The 20,208-nt window shown below is 33.8% G+C and overlaps 1 protein-coding gene across 1 annotated transcript in view; it reads left to right on the top strand.

Moving 5' to 3' along the window:
• The window catches only part of PDS5B (PDS5 cohesin associated factor B), a 162,059-nt gene that overhangs the window by 107,969 nt on the left and 33,882 nt on the right, over nucleotides 1-20,208 (top strand). Inside the window, exons 20-21 of the mRNA XM_033104721.1 lie at nucleotides 6,085-6,208; nucleotides 8,899-9,057. Coding sequence (XP_032960612.1) covers nucleotides 6,085-6,208; nucleotides 8,899-9,057 — 283 coding nt within the window. The remainder of the gene's footprint in view (nucleotides 1-6,084; nucleotides 6,209-8,898; nucleotides 9,058-20,208) is intronic.

Genomic DNA, 20,208 nt, shown 5'->3' with positions numbered 1-20,208 from the left:
ATGGAATTGCTGGGTCATATGGTAGATATAATTTTAGTTTTTTGAGGAATGTTCATACTGTTTTCCATGGTTGCTGCACCAATTTGCAGTCTCACTACAGTGCATAAAGGTTCCCTTTTCTCCACATCCTCGCCGGCACTTGTTTGTTGATTTGTTGATGCTAGCCATTCTGACAGGTGTGAGGTGATTTCTCATTGTGGTTTTGATTTGCATTTTCCTGATGATTAGTGATGTCCAGTATCTTTTCATATGTTTGATAGCCATTTGTATGTCTTCTTTGGAGAAATGTCTCTTCATGTCCTTTGTCCACTTTTTGATCGGATTGTTTATTTTTTGTTAATGAGTTGTGAGTTCCTTATCTCATACTATCTTTAAAATTCCCAACCAGAGTTGCTTCTTTCTTGTGTGTGACCTGTAATTTTTCTCTTTGATTACTAAGTAAAGAGATTATGGATGTTTGTATTGCAAAATCTGATATATGAGAAGATAGGTCTTATCTGGGGAGTTTAGTTACTGAAGTAACTAGAAAATAATTTTTCATTTCACAGAGTAGCTGCAAACCATAGACTAAAAGGATAGCATTTTGGTGAGACTCTTAATTGTTTTCACACATTTTATCATTGAGATTTTCAAGTAGATCAAATATTATGATGTATTCCCATGTATCCACCAACCAGCTTGTATGTGAATAACTTATAGTTACTTTTGTTTACTTTTATAATTCTACGCACTTTCCCTGTTCCCCTTGTATTTGAAAGCCAATCCCAGACATAGTATATCATTTCATGTGTATGTCTAAGTATTGCTAAAAAATAAGAACTCTTAAAAAATAATCACAGTACCTTTATCACAAACACAGTTAACAGTAGTTGCTTAATGTTATAAGGTTGGTGCAAAAGTAATTGCAGTTTTTAACCTTTTAAACTGCAATTACTTTTGCACCAACCTAATAATAATACTGAATTAATTTTCTCAAAAATGTAGTAATTTTTTTAACACTTTGTTTTTTTGAATCAGGGTCCAAGTAAGGTTTTCACACTGTGACTGGTTGTTATGTCTCCTAAGTGCCTTGTCTCTTTGAGTCTCCCCCTCCAGTTCTCTTTCTCTTTTTGTGTTTGATAAAGGAGCCAGGTGTTTCACTTGTAATTTCACAAAGACGCATTTTTGCTAATTGTATGACTTTGGCATACTTTACCTGTTCTTTGTATTTTCTGTAATGGGATAGTTGAATCCAGAGGCCTGATGGGATTCTGGTCCAACTTTTTTGTTACAGGACCACTTTATAGGTGGTAGTAAGCTCTTCTATCAGGAGGCCCATGATATCTGGTTATTTCTCTGTTGATGTTAGCAGCTGATAATACTTAGTAATCAGTGGTGATACTCTATTCTGTCATTCCTTCATCACTTGTTAGCTGAATATTTCTGTAAAGAAGAATTTCTCATCTCTTCTTTGGTTTTCCAGTATTACATTTAGTTAGGAAAGGCAGGATAAATACTTGGTTCTTTTATGTTATTGAACAGTGTTCAAAATAAAGAGTGACTTAAGTAGCATTCTCCAAAATATGACCAATTAACATTGTCTTTTAAAAATATCATTATAAACTCATGGATTTACATGTATTTGTTTCAATCAGTTGCAATGATCACTCTCATTGATGCTCAAGTCAGATGGTCCCATCTGCCAGGAGCCTACTCAGATTGACCCCGGAGTCCTTTTGAACAACTCTGCTAATCTTTGTAATTTCTTTGCAATCTGATATGACAAGATGTTCCAGGCCCATCTTGTGCACATCGTGCCCCAGACCTGAAATTAGACATTTCTCTAAGGCACCTCAGTTCCTTTTAATGGAAATTTATAAAGAAATCCATGTGAGTCCTGTGGAGCACTAATTGCTAATGTGTGTGTCATTTTTCCAGGCAGGTGCAGTGGACACAGCTGAGGAAAGTGTTTTGGAATATAAAATGCTTTGAGTGTTTATATTGATTATTCCAGTTCAAATTCAGGACTATAGAGTTTTTATTGAACGTTGTCAATTTTACATTTGTATCTTTTTTCCCCATGCTGAGTGAGATCACAGGATGATAAAACTATGATACTACATAATAAGTCAATTTGAATTATTCCGTAATAAATATATAGCAGTCTCAGAATAGCAGTAGTGCCACCAATGTTATTTTAAAAAACAGTTGTTTATTTGTGTAGGTAGTTCTCATTTGTATTTAGGGTATATCATATAAAGGATTTACAGTCAAATTCCTGTGTTTTAAAGTTACTTGGAATGATTCTTTGTGTAGGAGAATAAAAATACACACTTTTGTTCACTTGCTTTTTAAGAGGTTACTCTTAAAATTTTATTTTATTTCTTACTTATGTGAAATATCCACTGGTTTTAAAGACAAGTCTAAAAGCAAGATAATATTCTCAAAAACTTAGCTATTTTTCAACTCTCTACCTTATTCTTTCTCACCTATAGATAAACTTTTAAAAAAGTTCTTCTACATGTCTGTCTGCAAGTGTTCAAAGTGTGTATATATTTATGTAAATGTATGTGTTCATATACCCCTTTTGATCGATAAATGATGAAGTACAATAGACACACTCTCCTTCACCTTGCCTTTTTCTCTTTACATATATTGGCAGTGATACCATATTTAAATGTTTACTGTGGATCTATCGTAGAGGAAATGCATGTATAATTTTGCTAGATGTCCCTACATTCCCCATCATAGTGGCTATACCATTTTGCACTCCCACTGGCAGTATATGAACGCACGTGATTGCCCATAGCCTTGTTGACAGACTGTGTTGTTATAAAACGTGTCTCTTTGTCCTTGGTCATTTTCCTTGTTTTCTGTAGTCTTTGTCTCAGAGTAGTATAACCGCTTAATATTAGTGTTTGTGAGGCATGTTCTTTTTGTTTTTTAGCATTGAATCTTCCTGGAACTTAATATTTGAAATGAATTTCTTGTAAATATCCTGTTGTTTGATCTTTGTTTTGTTTTTGTTGGTTTGTTGTTGTTTTAATCCAATATGAGAAACTGTCAATTGGAATAGTTAGACCATTTACATTTAATGTAATTATTGATTATAGTTGGTTTTAAAGTTACCATCTTGATATTTGTTTTCGTTTCATCTTTTCTGTGTTCCCCTTTCCTTCTATTTCTGCTCACTTTGGGATTAATTATTTTTAATGATTTTGTTTTAGTATCTCCACTATTGGCTTATCTACATTCAAATAAAATTATACTACTTAATGTATATTGTAAAAGTCTTGCAAGAGTGTATTTCCATGCCTTCCCTGTCCAGGCTTTTGTGCTCTTGTTGTCATATATTTTGTTTCTGTATGTTATAAACAGTACAATATGTTGTTAATATTTTTGTTCTAAATAGTTTGATATATCTCAGATTAACACTGACAGATTTGTTATATTTGTACATGCGTATTTACCATTTCTGTAACTTCATTTTTTGGATATCTAGCCATATTTTCATCTGGTATCATTTTTATTTTTGAACTTTAATATTTCTTATAGTTCTGCTTATAATTATTTCAGCTTTTCTTTGTCCGAAAAAGTCTGTATTTTGCCGTAATTCTTGAGAAGTATTTTTGCTTGGAATAGAATTTTAGGTTGAGAAATCTGTTTTATTTTAGTAGCTGAAATATATCATTCCATTATTTTCTGGGTTGCATAGTTTCTGATGAAAAGTGTTTATTCTTTGTTCCTGTGTATGTTACGTGTCTTCATTTCTGACTGTTTCAAAGATTTTTTTTTTATCGTTGTTTTTACCAAATTAATGATACATATGCCTTGGCCTGATTTGCTTTCTGTTTCTTCTGCTTGGGATTTATAGAGATTCTGGGCACTGTGGGTTTATTGCCCTCAGATTTAGAAAATTTTTGGCTCTTATTTCTTCAATTACTATTTTCTGTTCTATTCTCTCCAACTCCTTGTTTTCTGGGACTCCAATTACATATTATCCTTGACTACTCAATATAGTCTTACAGGTCACTGGTGCTCTGTTGTCTTTTATATTCTGTCCTTTTTCTGTTTTTATTTTTCATAGTTCCTATTGTTATGTTATCAAGTTTGCTGATCTTTTCTCCTGTACTATATAATCTGCTTTTACTCTGATGAGTATATTTTTCATTTGAGATGTCATATTTTTTATAGGTACTAGTTCCAGTTGGGTCTTTTTTATATATTTCATTTCTGTGATGATCATGTTCATGTTTTCTTCTTATCTCCTTGAACGTATGGAGCCTATTTATAATAGCTGTTTTAATGTCTTTGCTAATTCCATCTCCTGTGCCATTTCTGGGCCTGTGTCTATTGGTTACTTTTCTCCTGGTTACGAATTACAAGGTCTTTCTACTGTGGTTGGTGGAAACATGAATTATTACCAGCCTTGTGTATTCGGGAGTTTTTTAGCCTACTTCTTCGCAACATTCATATCCTGGTCTCAGGTAGCTTTTACTTATGCGTGGCACAGATCACGAGCCACAGGCATGGGAATATCCCTCTTGGGGTCTCCAGAACTCCAGCTCTCCTTTTCTCTGTAGCTCCCTCCTCTACGGTACTCTGCCCTAGAAATGATTGCTACCTTGGTCTCCTTGAACTCCCATCTTTGTCTCAAGTCCATGCAACCACGCGGCTCTCTTTGGGTTACTACTTTCTGTCCGATAATCGGGAACTCCCTGCGTGCAGTAAGAAGGGGCAGGTACGGGCGGGGTTCTTCTGGTTTGTTTCCCATCGTTTAGGGATTATAGTTCCGTGCAGCCTGTTGTCCAGTGTCTGGAACCTTGAACATATTTACCTTGTTTTCTGCTTGTTCAAGGTGGGAGAGGAAATCCGGCCTCAGATATACTGTCCTCATGTGAAGCACAAGTCCTCTCATTGTAGTTTAATTTGTATTTTTTTAAATAAGTGAAAGTAAACATCTTTTCACACATCACAGGGTAATTTGTGTATTTTCTTTTGAAGTGCTTTCTACTCTGTTATGTCCAACCCATTCTTCTTTTCATTCGCTATCTGTAGATGGTCTTCATATGTGAGGGATATGAACCCTTTTCCCCTAATATAAAACGCACAATTTCCCCTCAATTGGTCATGTATCTTTTTAATATATTTTGCTGTTAATATCTTTTGTGAGACTATTATTATTGTGAATAATTATTGTATCTAAATTCTTAGTATTGGGGCACTGGGTTGTTATTATGCTTATTGAGAGGAGGATTTAGAAATTTCTTTCACTGTGATATTTGAACAATATTTGAGCTAAGAGCTCCTGTTTTATTCAGTATTCATGTTAAATTTTTGTGTAGTATAATGATTTGACTCATGAATGTTCTTCCAGATAGCTACCTGGCTCCCTAACTCCCTCAGAAGTCTGCTCAAGTGTTAGTTTATCAGAGGTCTTCTATAAACCACTCTACATTATTTAAATTTGTACACTTTCACACACCCCTTCCCACTCCTTATCCCTGTCCTTTATTTTCCTCTACGGCAGTTACAACAATTTGACATAACTCATATCCTGCTAATTTATGTATTATCATTTGTCCCTAACATGCTAATAGCATGAAGGCAAGGATTTGGGACTTTTAATAGTGCCTGGCACATAGTAAGCACTCAGTTTGTATTGTTAAATAATCAGGTTTCCCTTCATGTAAGTTGTTCTGGAACAAAGTAAAAGAGGAATCGAAGAAGAGAAACTTCAGAAAGAAGGAACCATTAGGACCCTTTACAGTGAGTGGTCTTATTTGTAAGTGGCAGAAGATTAGCTGGGGTGATAGCAATGAGAATAAAAAAATAAGGCTAATGGGAATAACATTAAAAAGAAGAAATGGGTCATTCTTGTTTGTATTCATAATTGTTAAGTAAAATGGAGGAAAAAGATACTTGTATTTGGGTTATATTTTTAATATAGATATTTTATAAAACAAAATTATAGACAATTGAAAATGAGTGAGTAGACGTGACTTTTTTTGTTCTTAGAAAACATTACTTTAAAAATGCAAACATTAAAGTATCTAATGGAAGTTATGTTGATTTCTCTGATTTATTGTTTTTCTTTTTTTTTAGAGCTTTGCTTCCTGTTTTACATCACAAATCTAAAAAAGGACCCCCTCGTCAAGCCAAATATGCTATTCATTGTATCCATGCAATATTTTCTAGTAAAGAGACCCAGTTTGCACAGATATTTGAGGTAAAGAGAAAAAGATTTTTTTGTTTCATGTTATAGTTAAAAAACATAATGATTTTGCAGAATGTTCACATTTGGACATGCATTATTTTTTTAGTATATAGTAAGTCCTCACCTAACTTCGTCAGTAGGGTCTGTGAGTGTCAGTGAAATGATGTATATCAAAAACAGTTTTATCATAGGCTGATAGATATAAACAAGAGTTGGGTTTCTATGGCATCTCAACAAAATGATATTCAAGAACTGGCTGTGTCTTCAGAATTTGAATCAGTATAATTAATATTGATGAATGATTAAAATATGAAAATACCTGATTATTTCGATGTTTATGCTAACTCAAATTTAGACTCAATTACATAATATTTGTGACACTTATATTTATATATTATATTTATACCTTATACATTGCATTTGTATCTATACATTTAGTATTACGAAACTTGTTAATTAGTAATTACGTATAAAATACTTATTGATAGTAGGTAATAATGATTATTCTGTCAGATTACAGGTTTCAAAATTAGATTTCTCTTTATGAGATACTACTGAATTGTAAATCAATACTAATTGGTTAAAAAAAAGTAAATAAGTTGATATTTTAATGACTGACCTAATTCTGTCAGATTAAAGTGTATCTTTTTGATACATATTTTATGTCATTTTTCTACCCTTTAAATTACTGTTACCTTCTCTAAGCATTGCAATTTTATTACAGTCTATTATAATCAGCCATCCTCTTTAGCATTCTTATTGCAAATAGAAGTTAAGCAGAAAAATCTATAAAGTCTAACTTACCATTTTAGTTCATGAGCCTTGAATGAAGTCAAAACAATTTGGATATTATGCAGAAGCCACCCTCCATAAATACTGTGTGGTCTTTGTCTTAGAAACATTTACTCTTATTTTGTCATTTTTATGTATTATGTTAAACACCTAAAGGAGGAAGAAAAGTTGTCTTATTTATCAAATAGGTTCTTTGCTGTAAATAGCAAATAATTTATTTTAAATTGTATGTATTTTGGGTGGAGGTGTTATCTGCAGCATGCTTGTCTATATGAGAATGCTTTCAATGAATGCATGTTGATTTATAGGAAGCTTTTGTTTTTCATAATCTCCTTATCATTCTTTTTAATGACGAGGACAGTGCTAACTGGAATTTGTAGTGTACTTTTGTTTTCATTTGATACTATTCTGTTATTTTTTTCATTTTTACAAGAACCTAACCTGTAATCCTCCTATAACATACAAGGTTGGCTGGTTCTCTGAGAAAAGGTTTCATAAAGATAGCTGGCCTTTATGAGGTTACCATTAATCCAGGTTCTGGCCATTAATTTTGCTTTTTTAGAAACGATTTTATTGTGGAAAATTGTCACATTCATAATAAACTAATTGAAATAAACTACACTGTCAGAGTTTTGTTTATACTATAAATAATAAGCTGGCACTTAAGTGTGCAATGGAAATACTGAGGAAAGTCATCAAGAATAGCAAGAAGTAAACTCATTTAAATATACTTTTGATTAAATGAAGTCTTATAGTGCCCTGATATGTTGGGAAAGAACAGTTTTGTGTTGTTTTTTCATGCCTAGATTTCTTGGTGTTCAGTATGGGAGGATAGACCATCAATTCTTCATTAAAATGTGTCATTAGAAGTTCTAATAGCTAATATATTCACTGGCTTCAAAATCAAAAGATACAAAACAAGTATCCAAATAGTAAAAACTTTTCCCCTCCATCCCACTCCTATATCCCCAGCCATCCAGTTCTCTTTCCCAGAGGAAACCAATGTCATCAGTTTCTAAGGTACTTTTTTGGAGAGACTTTATTCACATATAAATAATATAAATATACACACCCGCTTTGTCCTCCTCCCCTGATGCCAGTGCTAGCGTACTACAGTCACTCTTCTGATTTTCCTATTTAAATGTAACCATTTTCGATATCATTGTACGTATATTGAGTATATGAGGAGCCTCATTCTCTTGTCTTGGCAAAATGCATGTTACTGGTTGGGTTTCCTATCCGAATAATAAAATACTTTTATTAGTTATGGTATTTTATATTTGATGCTATAAAAATCCACAAAAATGCATATAATAATAAAGTCCAGTAGGGTGTTTGGATTTCATTCCTTTCAGGGGCTTAAGCACACACACTCTTAAGGACCAGTGGCTTCTCTGTAAGTAAGTTCCACTGGATCCTTGGTATTAAGCCAGCCAGTGAGTAACGCAGAGTGTGGAGAAGGCACACTGGTCATACCTGTCTTGGGGCGGGCGTGGCATACCTCACTCTCACTGCATTCTGCTAACCGGAAACTACTCAGGTATCCTCACCTAACTGTAGAGGAAGCTGCTCGCGTAGACATCCTGTGCCCAGAAAGTAGAGCAGAAGTAGATATCGGGGAGCCCTAGCAGTCTCTAACATACTTGTGTGGGCTCAGAAAGCATGGTTTTCCATGCTGAAGGGTTTCTTCACCTCCCTCTAAAGTATGACTTGGGCAAAACTGAAAGTATCTAAACATGATGCCTTCTAGACATAAAGAACCTGTGGAAGTTTAAAGGTCAGCTTGGGCTACTACTTGTGTATCATGTGTATGTATATCTTACAACTTTTGTAGATTTGAAGATGAAATGTGTGAACAGTTTATTTGCGTGTTTATAGAGTTGGACACATTCTCCTTTCCTCGTTTGCAGCCTCTGCATAAGAGCCTAGATCCGAGCAACCTGGAGCATCTCATAACCCCGCTGGTCACCATTGGTCACATTGCCCTCCTTGCTCCTGATCAGTTTGCTGCTCCTTTGAAGTCTTTGGTAGCTACTTTCATTGTGAAAGACCTTCTCATGAATGATCGGGTAATTGGTGTTTTTCAGACTTGTGTTCTTTAAAATGTTATCTTCTAAAATTTTATACAGCAAAGAGAGAAGTAAAATGACATAAATAACACTTCCATTTGGCTGCCTTATTTTAGGTTTTCCTATCTTTTAAACATGTTGTCTCTTCTCTGTAGTTGAGCCAAGGCGTGTGACCTGAAATACATTCCTTGATAAATACAAAATATCACCTGATTCTGTCAATTTCAACTTTACATGGGTTTAATTTTTGTAGTGACCTCTATTTTTTAAAATGTGAAGTCTGACAAACTTGTTTTAGGTACGGTTGTCATGACAGTAGTCGTTCCTTTCCCTACATACAATAGAGAATTGAAAGAGCTGTGGGAGAAACAGAAGTAATGATTTTGTCCGTCTCCACTTTGTGAGTTACGGTCATCCCCCCTCGTCCACACTTGCGCTTTCTGCGGTTTCAGTTACCTGCTATTTCAGTTACCTGTGGTCAATCACGGTCTGAAAATATTAAATGGAAAATTCCGGAAGTAAACAATTCATAAGTTTTAAATCGTTCACCATTCTGAGTAGCAGAAGGAAACATCACGCCATCCTGCTCCGGCCTCCCTGGGATGTGAACCATCCCTTTGTGCAGCATCTCCATGCTGTATGTACAGCACAATGAGATACTTTGAGAGATTGAAACACCACATTCACTTTTTTGTAATAACTTTTATTATAGTATATTGTTTTCATTGTTTTTGAGTTTTTGTTAATATCTTACTCTGCCTAATATATAAATTAAACTTTATCATAGGTATGTATGTGTAGGAAAAAACAGTGTATATGAGTTTTCGTACTATCTGTGGTTTCAGGCATTCACTGGGGTCTTGAAACATATACTCCATGATGGATAAAGGGGGGGATACTGGATTTGGGGCAAAACATGTTTGAATCTGGGAGAATTGACCCCTTATGGTCTTTTGGAGTTTTATGTACGAGTGTGTATTTTTATATATACACAACTGCAGACACATGTAACCATCAGTTTTGTGTCCACTATATGCTTAGCACTGTACTAGGTTCTTTGGAGAATTAAAAGAAATACGAGGTAAAGTTGCTCTTAAAATGTAGTTATAATTCTTAAAATGTGTAGCTGAATTACCACGTTTCATATCCATCTTTATTTTTGTATTAACATATTTAAATATTGTTAACACTTAATTAGTTATGAAAAAATAGTTTGTGGGGATAATAGTCAAGACATTGTATATATTAGATCTCTAATGGTTTGTGGCTGTTTAACTTCAGCTGACTAGACCCTTTACTACCACTGTCTACTAGTTCCCCTGGCTGTGATCTTCATTTGTGTCTCTCTGTTTCTTCCCCTAAGTACTGTATTTTATGTATGTTCTTTAGGCCGTGTTTGCTAATCATGTGTTTCAAGTTTTCTACATCCTTTTTTTTTAATTTTGAAAAATCAGAAAAGAACAAGCAAACATAACGCAATTTAAAATTACTTGCATTTCCATACAGAGACAACAGTCATTGACATTTCTGTCTACATTTAAAGTGTATGTTCAGTACTTCACAACATTAGATAATGGACTCACACAAACATACATGCATGAATGTTGGTTTGGAATCCATATAGCTAAAAGACCTCTAATAATACTAAGGAATTGCGTGAATAAAATATGGTACATCCATAAAGATTTGTTAGTATGACTACTGGTTGCTTTTGTTTTGTTTTCTTTAACAAAAAAATTTTACTAAGAGATAAAACATACCAGAAAAGTACCCACTTTACAAAGGTATGGTTCATTAAGTTATCACAAAGTTAGCATTTTTGACTAACCAACTATGCAGGTAATGAAATAGGATGTTACCAGCAGCACCTCAGAAGCTCTGTGTGTGTCTCTTCTCTTTTTACCCCTTCCCAACCCCTGAATGTAACCATTGTTCTGACTTCCAACCCCACAGATTGGTTTTACGTGTGTTTGAACTTGTGTGAATGGAATCATGCAGCGTAAATCCTGTGTGTCTGGTTTTCTTCACTCAATAGTATATTTGTGAGATTAATCCATGTAGTTGCACATAGCAGTGGTTAATTCATTTTTCTTGCTGTGTAGTATTCCACTTGCATATACCATAATATATCTGTTCTGTTGCTAGACATTTGGGTTATTTCCAGTGTTAAATAAATAACTGCTGTTATGAATATTTTTTTACATGTCACTTTGGGCGCTATGTATACATTTATGTTGTTAGTGTAATTGCTGTGTCTTAGGGTATGTATAAATTCAGTTTCAGTGGATTTTGCCAAATTGTTTTTTGAAGTGATTATACCAGTTAACATTTCTATTTGTGCTGAATGAGAGTTCTAGTTGTACCATAATTTTCTGTAATAGATATGCCAGTCTTTAACATTGTAGCCACTGTGCGAATGTGTAAGGAATAATAGGGTCTTGGACACCTTTTCATATATGTATTGACATTTTGGCTTTCCTCTTTTGTGAAGCACCTGCTCAAGCCTCTTCTACCTTTTTCTATTAAATTGTCAGTCCCTCTCTTCTAAGATTTCTTCATATGTTCCATTGACAGTGTATTTTGCAGTTTTTTTCTTCCTGCTGTGTAAACTGCCCTTTCACTCTTCTTAATGCTGGTTTTTGATGAACAGGAATTCTTATTTTTAATAAAAACCCATTTTATCAATTCTTTTCTTTTTGATTAACACTTACCTGGTTTAAGTCTTTTTTGCCTCATCCAAGTTTGTGAATGTATTCCCTATATTAGTTTCTAGAACTGTGCTAATATTCTAGCCACTAGCCTCATATAGCTATTTAAATTTCAAGTTTAATCTAAATATAATTATAAATTATTTACACATTTCAAGTGCTCAGTAGCTGCATATGACTAGTATTGGATAGCACAGAACATTTCACCATCTCAGAGAGTTCTCTTAGTGTTGCTCTAGAAGCTTTTTTGTTTCAATTTTCACATTTAGTTCTATAATCTACTTGGAATTGATTTTTGTATGTGGTATGAGATAGATGTCAAGATTCATTTTTATTTCCATCTGACTCAGCACCATTTATTTAAAAGATTGTCTTCCCTGCTGCTTTAAAAAAAACTGACATGAAATTCACATAACATAAAATTATTTTAAAGTATGCAATTCAAATAATATTTAGTACATTCACAATGTTGTGCAACCACCACCTTTATCTAGTTCCAGATCATTTTCATGAAACAATCATTCCCCAAATGTTTCCCTAGCCCCTGGCAAAAACCAGTCTTTCTGTCTGAGTGGATTTACCTATTCTGAATATTTCCTATTAATGAAATCATACCATATGTGTCCTTTTGGTCTACTTTCATTTAGCATAATGTTTTGGAGGTTCATCCTCATTGTGTCATGTTTCAGTACTTCATTCCATTTTATGGCTGAATTATATTCTATTGTATGTATTTCTCACAATTTCTTGATCCATTCCTTCATTGTTGGACATTTGGGTTGTTTCCACCTTTTGGATATTGTGAATAGTGCTGCCATGAATTTTGTGTCTTGAGTATTTGAGTATCTACTTTTAGTTCTTTGGGGTATACGAGGTCTGACAGTTAAGTTTGTGAACTTGTTGCAACGCTGTTTCTAACCTTTTTTGATATCAGAGGGATTATTCATCATGAATTTGTACCAACTGGACAAATAGTTAACCACATTTACTATTTGGAAATGCTGAAAGGGCTGCATGAAAAAGTTAGACGACCTGAACTTTTCTCCAACAATTCATGGCTCTTGCATCACGACAGTGCACCAGCTCATATGGCACTGTCTGTGAGGGAGTTTTTAGTCAATAAACAAATAACTGTATCAGAACTCCCTCCCTATTCACCTGATCTGGCCCCCAGTGACTTCTTTCTTTACCCGAAGATAAAGGAAATATTGAAAGGAAGACATTTGATGACATTTAGGACATCAAGGGTAATACGACGACAGCTCTGATGGCCATTCCAAAAAAAGAGTTCCAACATTGCTTTGAAGGGTGGGCTAGGTGCTGGCATCGGTGCATAGCTTCCCAAAGGGAGTACTTTGAAGGTGATTTTTGTGATATCACCTTTGTACTTCAAAGGTGACCATAGTGATATTCAGCAATGAGATATATAGCACTTTCTCTAGGATGAGTTCATGAATTTGTCAGATCTCATATATGTAGGAGTAGATTTGCTGGGTTATGTGGTTAATTCTGTGTATAAGTTTTTGAGGAACTTCCAAACTTTTTCACATTGGGTGTACTATTGTACCTTCTCACCAGCAGTGTATAAAATTTCCAATTTCTTTACGTCCTTGCCAACTTGTTATTTTCTGTTAATTTGATGATAGCCATCTTAGTGAATATAAAGTGGTATCTCATTGTGGTTTTGATTTGCATTTCTCTAATGACTAATGAAGTTGATCATCTAATGTACTTATTAGCTATTTTATATATATATATTTTTTTGTTGTTGTTGTTTTTGAGTAATGACTATTCAGGTCCTTTGCTCATTTTTTAAATTGTGGTGTTTGTCTTTTTGTTGAGTTGTAATAGTCCTTTATATATTCTAGATACAAGACCCTTATCAGATATTTGCAAATATTTTCTTTCACTCTGTAGGTTTTTTCCCTTTTTTAAAAGTTCTTTCTTTAAATTGAGATAAAATTAACATATAACATTATTTTAGTTTCAGGTATCCAACATAATGATTCAGTATTTGTATACGGTGTAATAAAAAAATACGGTGAGTGTTTAAATTTTAAAAAATTATTACAGTAAAAGACACATTGCCATTAATCCCCCTCAAAAAACTCCCCCTCGCTTCAAACACTTATCCCATCGTTCTCACTACTTTCTGAAGCAGTTCTGGAAGTCCTCTTTCGTGAGTGTCTTTAATTGCGCTGTCATGGCTGCCTTGATGTCCTGAATCATTTTGACTTTGGGGAAGAGCCAGAAGTTGGACGTTGCCAGATCCGGTGAATAAGGTGGATGGGAACACATCCTAATGTTTTTATTTGACAAATTCCCATTCCAGAAACGATGTGTGACAACGGAGCATTGTTATGATGGAGGAAGAAGTAAAGACACTCACGAAAGAGGACTTCCAGAACGGCTTCAGAAAATGACAAGAACGATGGGATAAGTGTGTTCAAAAAGAGGGCCAGTATTTTGAGGGGGATTAATGGCAATGTGTCTTTTACTGTAATAAATTTTTTTAGACTTAAACATTCACAGTATTTTTTATCACACCTCGTGTATGTTGTGAAATGATCACAATAAGTCTAGTTAATATTCATTGTTATAATATTTATATTATTCATAGTTATAAATTTATTTTCCTGTGATGAGAACTTAAAAGATCTGCTCTATTAGCAACTTTCAAATATACATTATTACTAACTATAGTCACCATGCTGCACATTACATTCCATGACTTACTTATTTTATAACTGGAAGTTTGTACCTTTTGACCCCTTTCACCCATCCCCCACTCCTGCTCTGGCAGCTATCAGTCTGTTCTCTGTGTCTGTGAGTTTTGGTTTGTTGTATTTGTTTGGGTTTTGTTTTTTGTTTTTTAGATTACACATGTAAAAAGGATCATATGGTATTTGCCCTTCTCTATCTGATTTCATTTAGCTTAATACCCTGTAGGTCCATCCATGTTGTAGCAAATGGTAAGATTTCCTTTTTATGGCTGAGTCCGTTGTGCATATATACCACTTCTTTCTTATACAGTCATCCATCGATGGACACCTAGGTTATTTCCATGTCTTGGCTATTGTAAATGATGCTGCAGTGAACATGGGAGTACAGATATCTTTTCAACTTAGTGTTTGTGTTTCCTTCAGTTAAATACCCAGAAGTGGAATTGCTGTATCGTATGGTAGTTCTGTTTTTAATCTTTTGAGGAACCTCCACATATTTTCCATAGTGGTTTTACCAATTTACATTCCCACCAACAATGTACAAGAGTTCCCTTTTCTCTACATTCTCACCAACACATGATTCTTGTCTTTTTGATAACAGTCATTAACAAGTGTGAGGTGATACCTCATTGTAGTTTTGATTTGCATTTTCCGGATCATTAGTGATGTCGTGCACCTTTTCATGTAGGTATTGGCCATGTGTTTGTGTTCTTTGAAAAAATGTCTTTTGAGATCCTTACCCAGTTTTTAATCGGATTGTTCTTTTTGCCTTCGAGCTAGCTATATGTGTTCTTTATGTATTTTGGATATTAATCTTTTGTGAGATACATTGTTTGCAGGTATTTTCTCCCATTTGGTGGGTTGCCTTTTCATTTTATTGATGGTTTCACTTTCTTGATAATCTTTTCATGCACAAAAGTTTCATATTTTTGAAGTCTAATTTATTTTTTCTTTTGTTGCTTGTGCTTTTCATTCCACATCTAAGAATGCATTGCCAAATTCAAGGTTGTGAAGATTCCCTACTGCTTTTTACTATTACTTTTGTTTTAAATTATATGTATATATTCCACTTTATTAGCCTGTTTTCCCGAAAATAAGACCTAGCCTGACAGTCAGCTCTAATGTATCTTTTGGAGCAAAAATTAATATAAGACCTGGTATTATATTATAATATATTATAGCATATTAATTATATTATACCTGGTCTTATAGTAAAATAACACGAGGTCTTATATTAATTTTTGCTCCAAAAGATTCATTACAGCTGATTGTCCAGCTATTTCTTATTTTCGGGGAAACATGGTATGTTTCATGCTGTCTTAATTATTGCAACAGGTTTTGATAACTGGTAGCTTAAGTCCTCCAAATGTCCTTATTGCTGCTGCTACTAGTGCTAGTACTTCATCATCATCATCATCATCTTCAGTATTGTTTTGGCTTTTCTTAGCTTTTTACATTTCTATCTAAATTTTAGAATCAGCTTCTCTATCCCAACATATACACACACCTGGCTGTAATTTTGATAGAGATTGTGTTGAATTATAAATTTGGAGATAATATTCATCATTTTAATACTACCTTCCATTCCATGAACATGGTATTATAATCCTGAGCTTTCCATTTCATGGAGATGGTATATGTGTCTTAGATAGTATTTAATTTCTCTGGGTAATGTTTCTTAAATTTTTGTGTAGAGGTCTAGCTTATCTTATGTTCCTAGGCATTTTAAGTTTTTTGATGCTATTGTAATATTATAATTTTTATTTACTTCCTAATTGCTTATTGTTGACATATAAAGTTATTTCTTTTTTATATTGACTTCGTACTCCAGAATCTCTTTAATAGAATTTTTCATATCTGTTAATTTTTGTATTCTTTTGGGTTTTCTCCTTTTTTTTTTATCATTTGTTATAATGATAGCTTTGGTTTTTCTTTTCTATTCTTAATGCTTTTTATTTCTTCCTCATTCCTTGGTCATGACCTTCAAAACGAAGTGGTGATAGCAAACATTTTTATCTCATTCTCTATCTCAGGAGAAAGATGAACTAATAGTAACTAATAGAGGACTTGAAAACATCTTTTAAATGGCATATATAGAACAATGCAGTGAACCCAGTTCTGGTATACATTCTGTCAACTTCATCTTTTAATTAGAATAGTCTGTTTACATGTAAATAATGATTTGGTTTAATTTGCCATCTGATTTTTATTTTCAGTTTGTTTTCTTAGTTACATATTCATTTTCCTCTTCTTTCTTTCCTTATTTCCCCCCCTTACCCCTTTTCTGGCTTGTTTATGGCTTCCTATTATCTTAGTAGTTGCCCTGGAGATTACAACATGCTCCATTGACTTGTTGAAGGCCAGTATCAATATGTCTGTTTTAAACTTTCAGGATAGCAGCTACAGTATTCTCAGGAACCTGAGAATACATTAATTGCCTTTATTCCTTGATGCCTTCTGTTCTTGTTCAAACAGGACCATTACCATTGTTATTTTATACAGTTAATATTTATTTACATTTACCAACACATTTTCCCCTTTCTCTTGTTTTTCTTTCTTTTAGTCTGTGTGATGATTTTCTTTTTACCCAAAGAATTAAAGTAGAATTTCTTTTAGTGTGGCACTGAATTCTTTTTTGTCTGAAAATGCCTTTATTTTGCCTTCATTTCTCAAAGGATATTTTTTTCTCCAGGTTTAGAATTCTAGACTGGTACATTTCCTCCTCTCAATAATTTGTAGATATTATTCCATTATCTTCCATTCTTTTTATCTTTTCTCTTGAAGTCAGCTGACAATCTTGTTCCTTCGAAGGTTTTCTTTTTGCTGTGAATAATTTTAATCTTTTCTATTATTCGTTGGTTTCCAGTTTCACTATATAATGGGTGTGGATGTGCTTTTCTTTATATTTATCCTAACTTGGGGCTGATAGCTCTTCTCGAATGTGTAGCTTTTTTGTCTTAAATAAATTTTGAATAACTTTCAGGCATTTCTTCACATGCTATTTGTTTCATATTCTCTTCTATCTTACTGCAATTCTAATTACACACTGTAAACGTACAATTCTTTTTTCTATATCCCAGCTGTCTGACATACTTTTCTGTACTTTTCTGCCTGCTCGTACTTCAGTTTTTGTTGTCTTCTGACCTGTCTTTGAGTTCACTAATTGTCTTCAGATTTGTCTAACCTTTTGTTAAGCCCATGCATTGAATTCTTAATTGCACTTCTATATTTCAATTCTATAATTTCCTTATAGTTTTTAATATAGCTTGTAGTTCGCTGACAGAACTTTTTATATTGTCATTTAATTCTTGAACATCTTTAATTATGACAGTTTATATCTGTTAGCCTCGGTGTCTGGATTTCCTCTGGATTTTTTTTCTCTTGATATTTAGTCGTCTTGCACACATGTTATTTTTGATTGAATGGTAGACTTTGTTTACAAAAATTATAGAGATAATTTGAAGCTCTGGATGGTTTTATAATTCCAGAGAGGATTTATTTTTACCTCTGACAGGCAGTTGAGCTATTTTCAGATCACCTTTATCCAATCAAGAATATTGCCACTGGGATACAGATACGAAAGACAGTTTGGGGAATATAGTCAATAATGTTTTGTAGGGGTCAGTTGGGCACTTGTCTTATTAGGGACACCACTTCATGGACGATGTAGATGCCTGCCCACTGCAGTGTACACCTGAAGCTGAAGCTGATAATACTGAATGTCAACTTAAATTTAATATATATATATATATATATATATATATATATATATATATGGTCACAGGACGTGGAGTACAGCATAGGGAATAGAGTCAGTGAAACTGTGACAGCTATATATGATGTCAGAGGGGTAGTAGATTGGGGGAGGAGGGTTATCACTGTGAGGGGTGTAAATGTCTAACTAGTACATTGTTTTGTACACCTGAATCTAATAATTAACAACAAAAAAAGAACGCAATGTTTAGAAGCTGGGCATCAGTTTTTGACAGGCTCATTCTTTTTCTGGTCACCATTATATTTAGCATGTATTTGGTTACATCTATCCAGAAGTTTGGGGTGTTTAACAGGGACTCTATTCTTTATTGGTCCCAGAATCCCAGTTTCTTTTTCCCTCCTAGCTCTGTGACAGTGATGAATGCATCGTCCAACCTCTCAGCCTCTTTCACTTTCAGAATCAGCTAGCTATCTATCACGTGTATGAGAAAAACAGTCCTAGCACCAAACTCAAATCGCTCGATTTCTTGCCTCTTTTGAAACTTTGCCCCGCAAATTCTCACTGCTTTGGTAGCTCTCTGTTGCCTTCAAATTGAATTTTAAAACTTATTTTGTCCAGCTTTCCCGTTTGCTCCAGTAGGTCTAAGACAACCTACTCAGCTCTTGTCAGAAACAGATCTCCCTTTCACCTCTTTTAACCCATTAATTTGTCCTATTTTATGTAATATTTGATATGTACAAAGGAATATATGTATGTAACATTTGTATAACTTGTTTTACAATAATACCGTGAACACTCATGACCTGTTAGCTCCTGGTTTTATTACTCACCAAACGGTTCTTCCTGTTTCTTTCCTGGGTTTATTATTCCCTAATTAAAACAAAATACCCTTTACCACATATATCTCTCTAAACAGGGTACTCGTTTAGTTTTGCTTGTTCTTGAGGTTTATGAGAGTTTATACCATATGTATTCTTGGGTGACTTTTGTTATAACACGTTTGTTTCTTAGACTAATCCTTGTTATTAACTCCAACTAGTTCATTCATTCATTACTCTGTATTATATCATAGTGCAAAATAACTCATAATTTATCCTCTTAATGGACATTTAGAATATTTCCATTTTTTTCCTCTTTTGAACAGTGCTCCCTCCTACTCTTATAGAGGCCTCCTGATACATATTAGCAAGAATTTCTCTAGGTTGCAGTCATACAAGTGAAATTGATGAATCACAGGTATATGAGGTGCCAAAAAAATGTGTACAAGTGGACACTGTGGTCAGCGTTGCTCAAGCAGTAGTTCACCGTAATCAGAAGTGTCTGGATGCTGATGGGAACCACTTTGAGCACCTCTGGTCATTGCAGAAGTCAAACGTGACTTCTGTTCATCTTTTGTTATCGTTATATATTGAGTATTACAATTTAAATAGTTTTCTTTTCTTAAAATGTATATACATTTTTTTTGGCACCTTCTGTATTTAACTTTTAATTTTATTGTCGAGTTATTTTTCAAAATGGTTGTTAAAATTTATTTTCCTATCAGCCGTGTATAACACCAGTTATTGTCAGATTTCTTAATTTTTTCCCATCTAATTGATACAAATTAATGTCTCATTATAGTTATAATTTGCATTTCCCAATTATACTAATTGTTTATATGTCTAGTCGCCATTCATGTTGCCTCTTTAATGAAATTCTTTGATGTCTTTTGCCCTTTTTTTCCTGGATTGTGTTTTTTTCAGAGGTAATCTTTACACACAATACTTTTTCAAGTACATATTGCAATATCTTCATAAAAATCTCAGTTATTGTTTGTCTTTTTACTCCCTTTATGGTGTGCTTTGAACAAAACTTATTAGTTTTTTTTTCCAGTTATAGTTGATGTTCGATATTATTTTACGTTAGTTTCAGGTAAAAGTTATTAATATGGTTAAATTTATCATTCTTTTGTAGTTAATACTTTATAAATCTTGTTTAAGAAGTCCTTTCCTACTCCGGTGTCATA

This window comes from Rhinolophus ferrumequinum, chromosome 4, assembly GCF_004115265.2.
Source record: "Rhinolophus ferrumequinum isolate MPI-CBG mRhiFer1 chromosome 4, mRhiFer1_v1.p, whole genome shotgun sequence".
Lineage (NCBI taxonomy): Eukaryota > Metazoa > Chordata > Mammalia > Chiroptera > Rhinolophidae > Rhinolophus > Rhinolophus ferrumequinum.
This window is presented reverse-complemented; position numbering and strand designations above follow the sequence as displayed.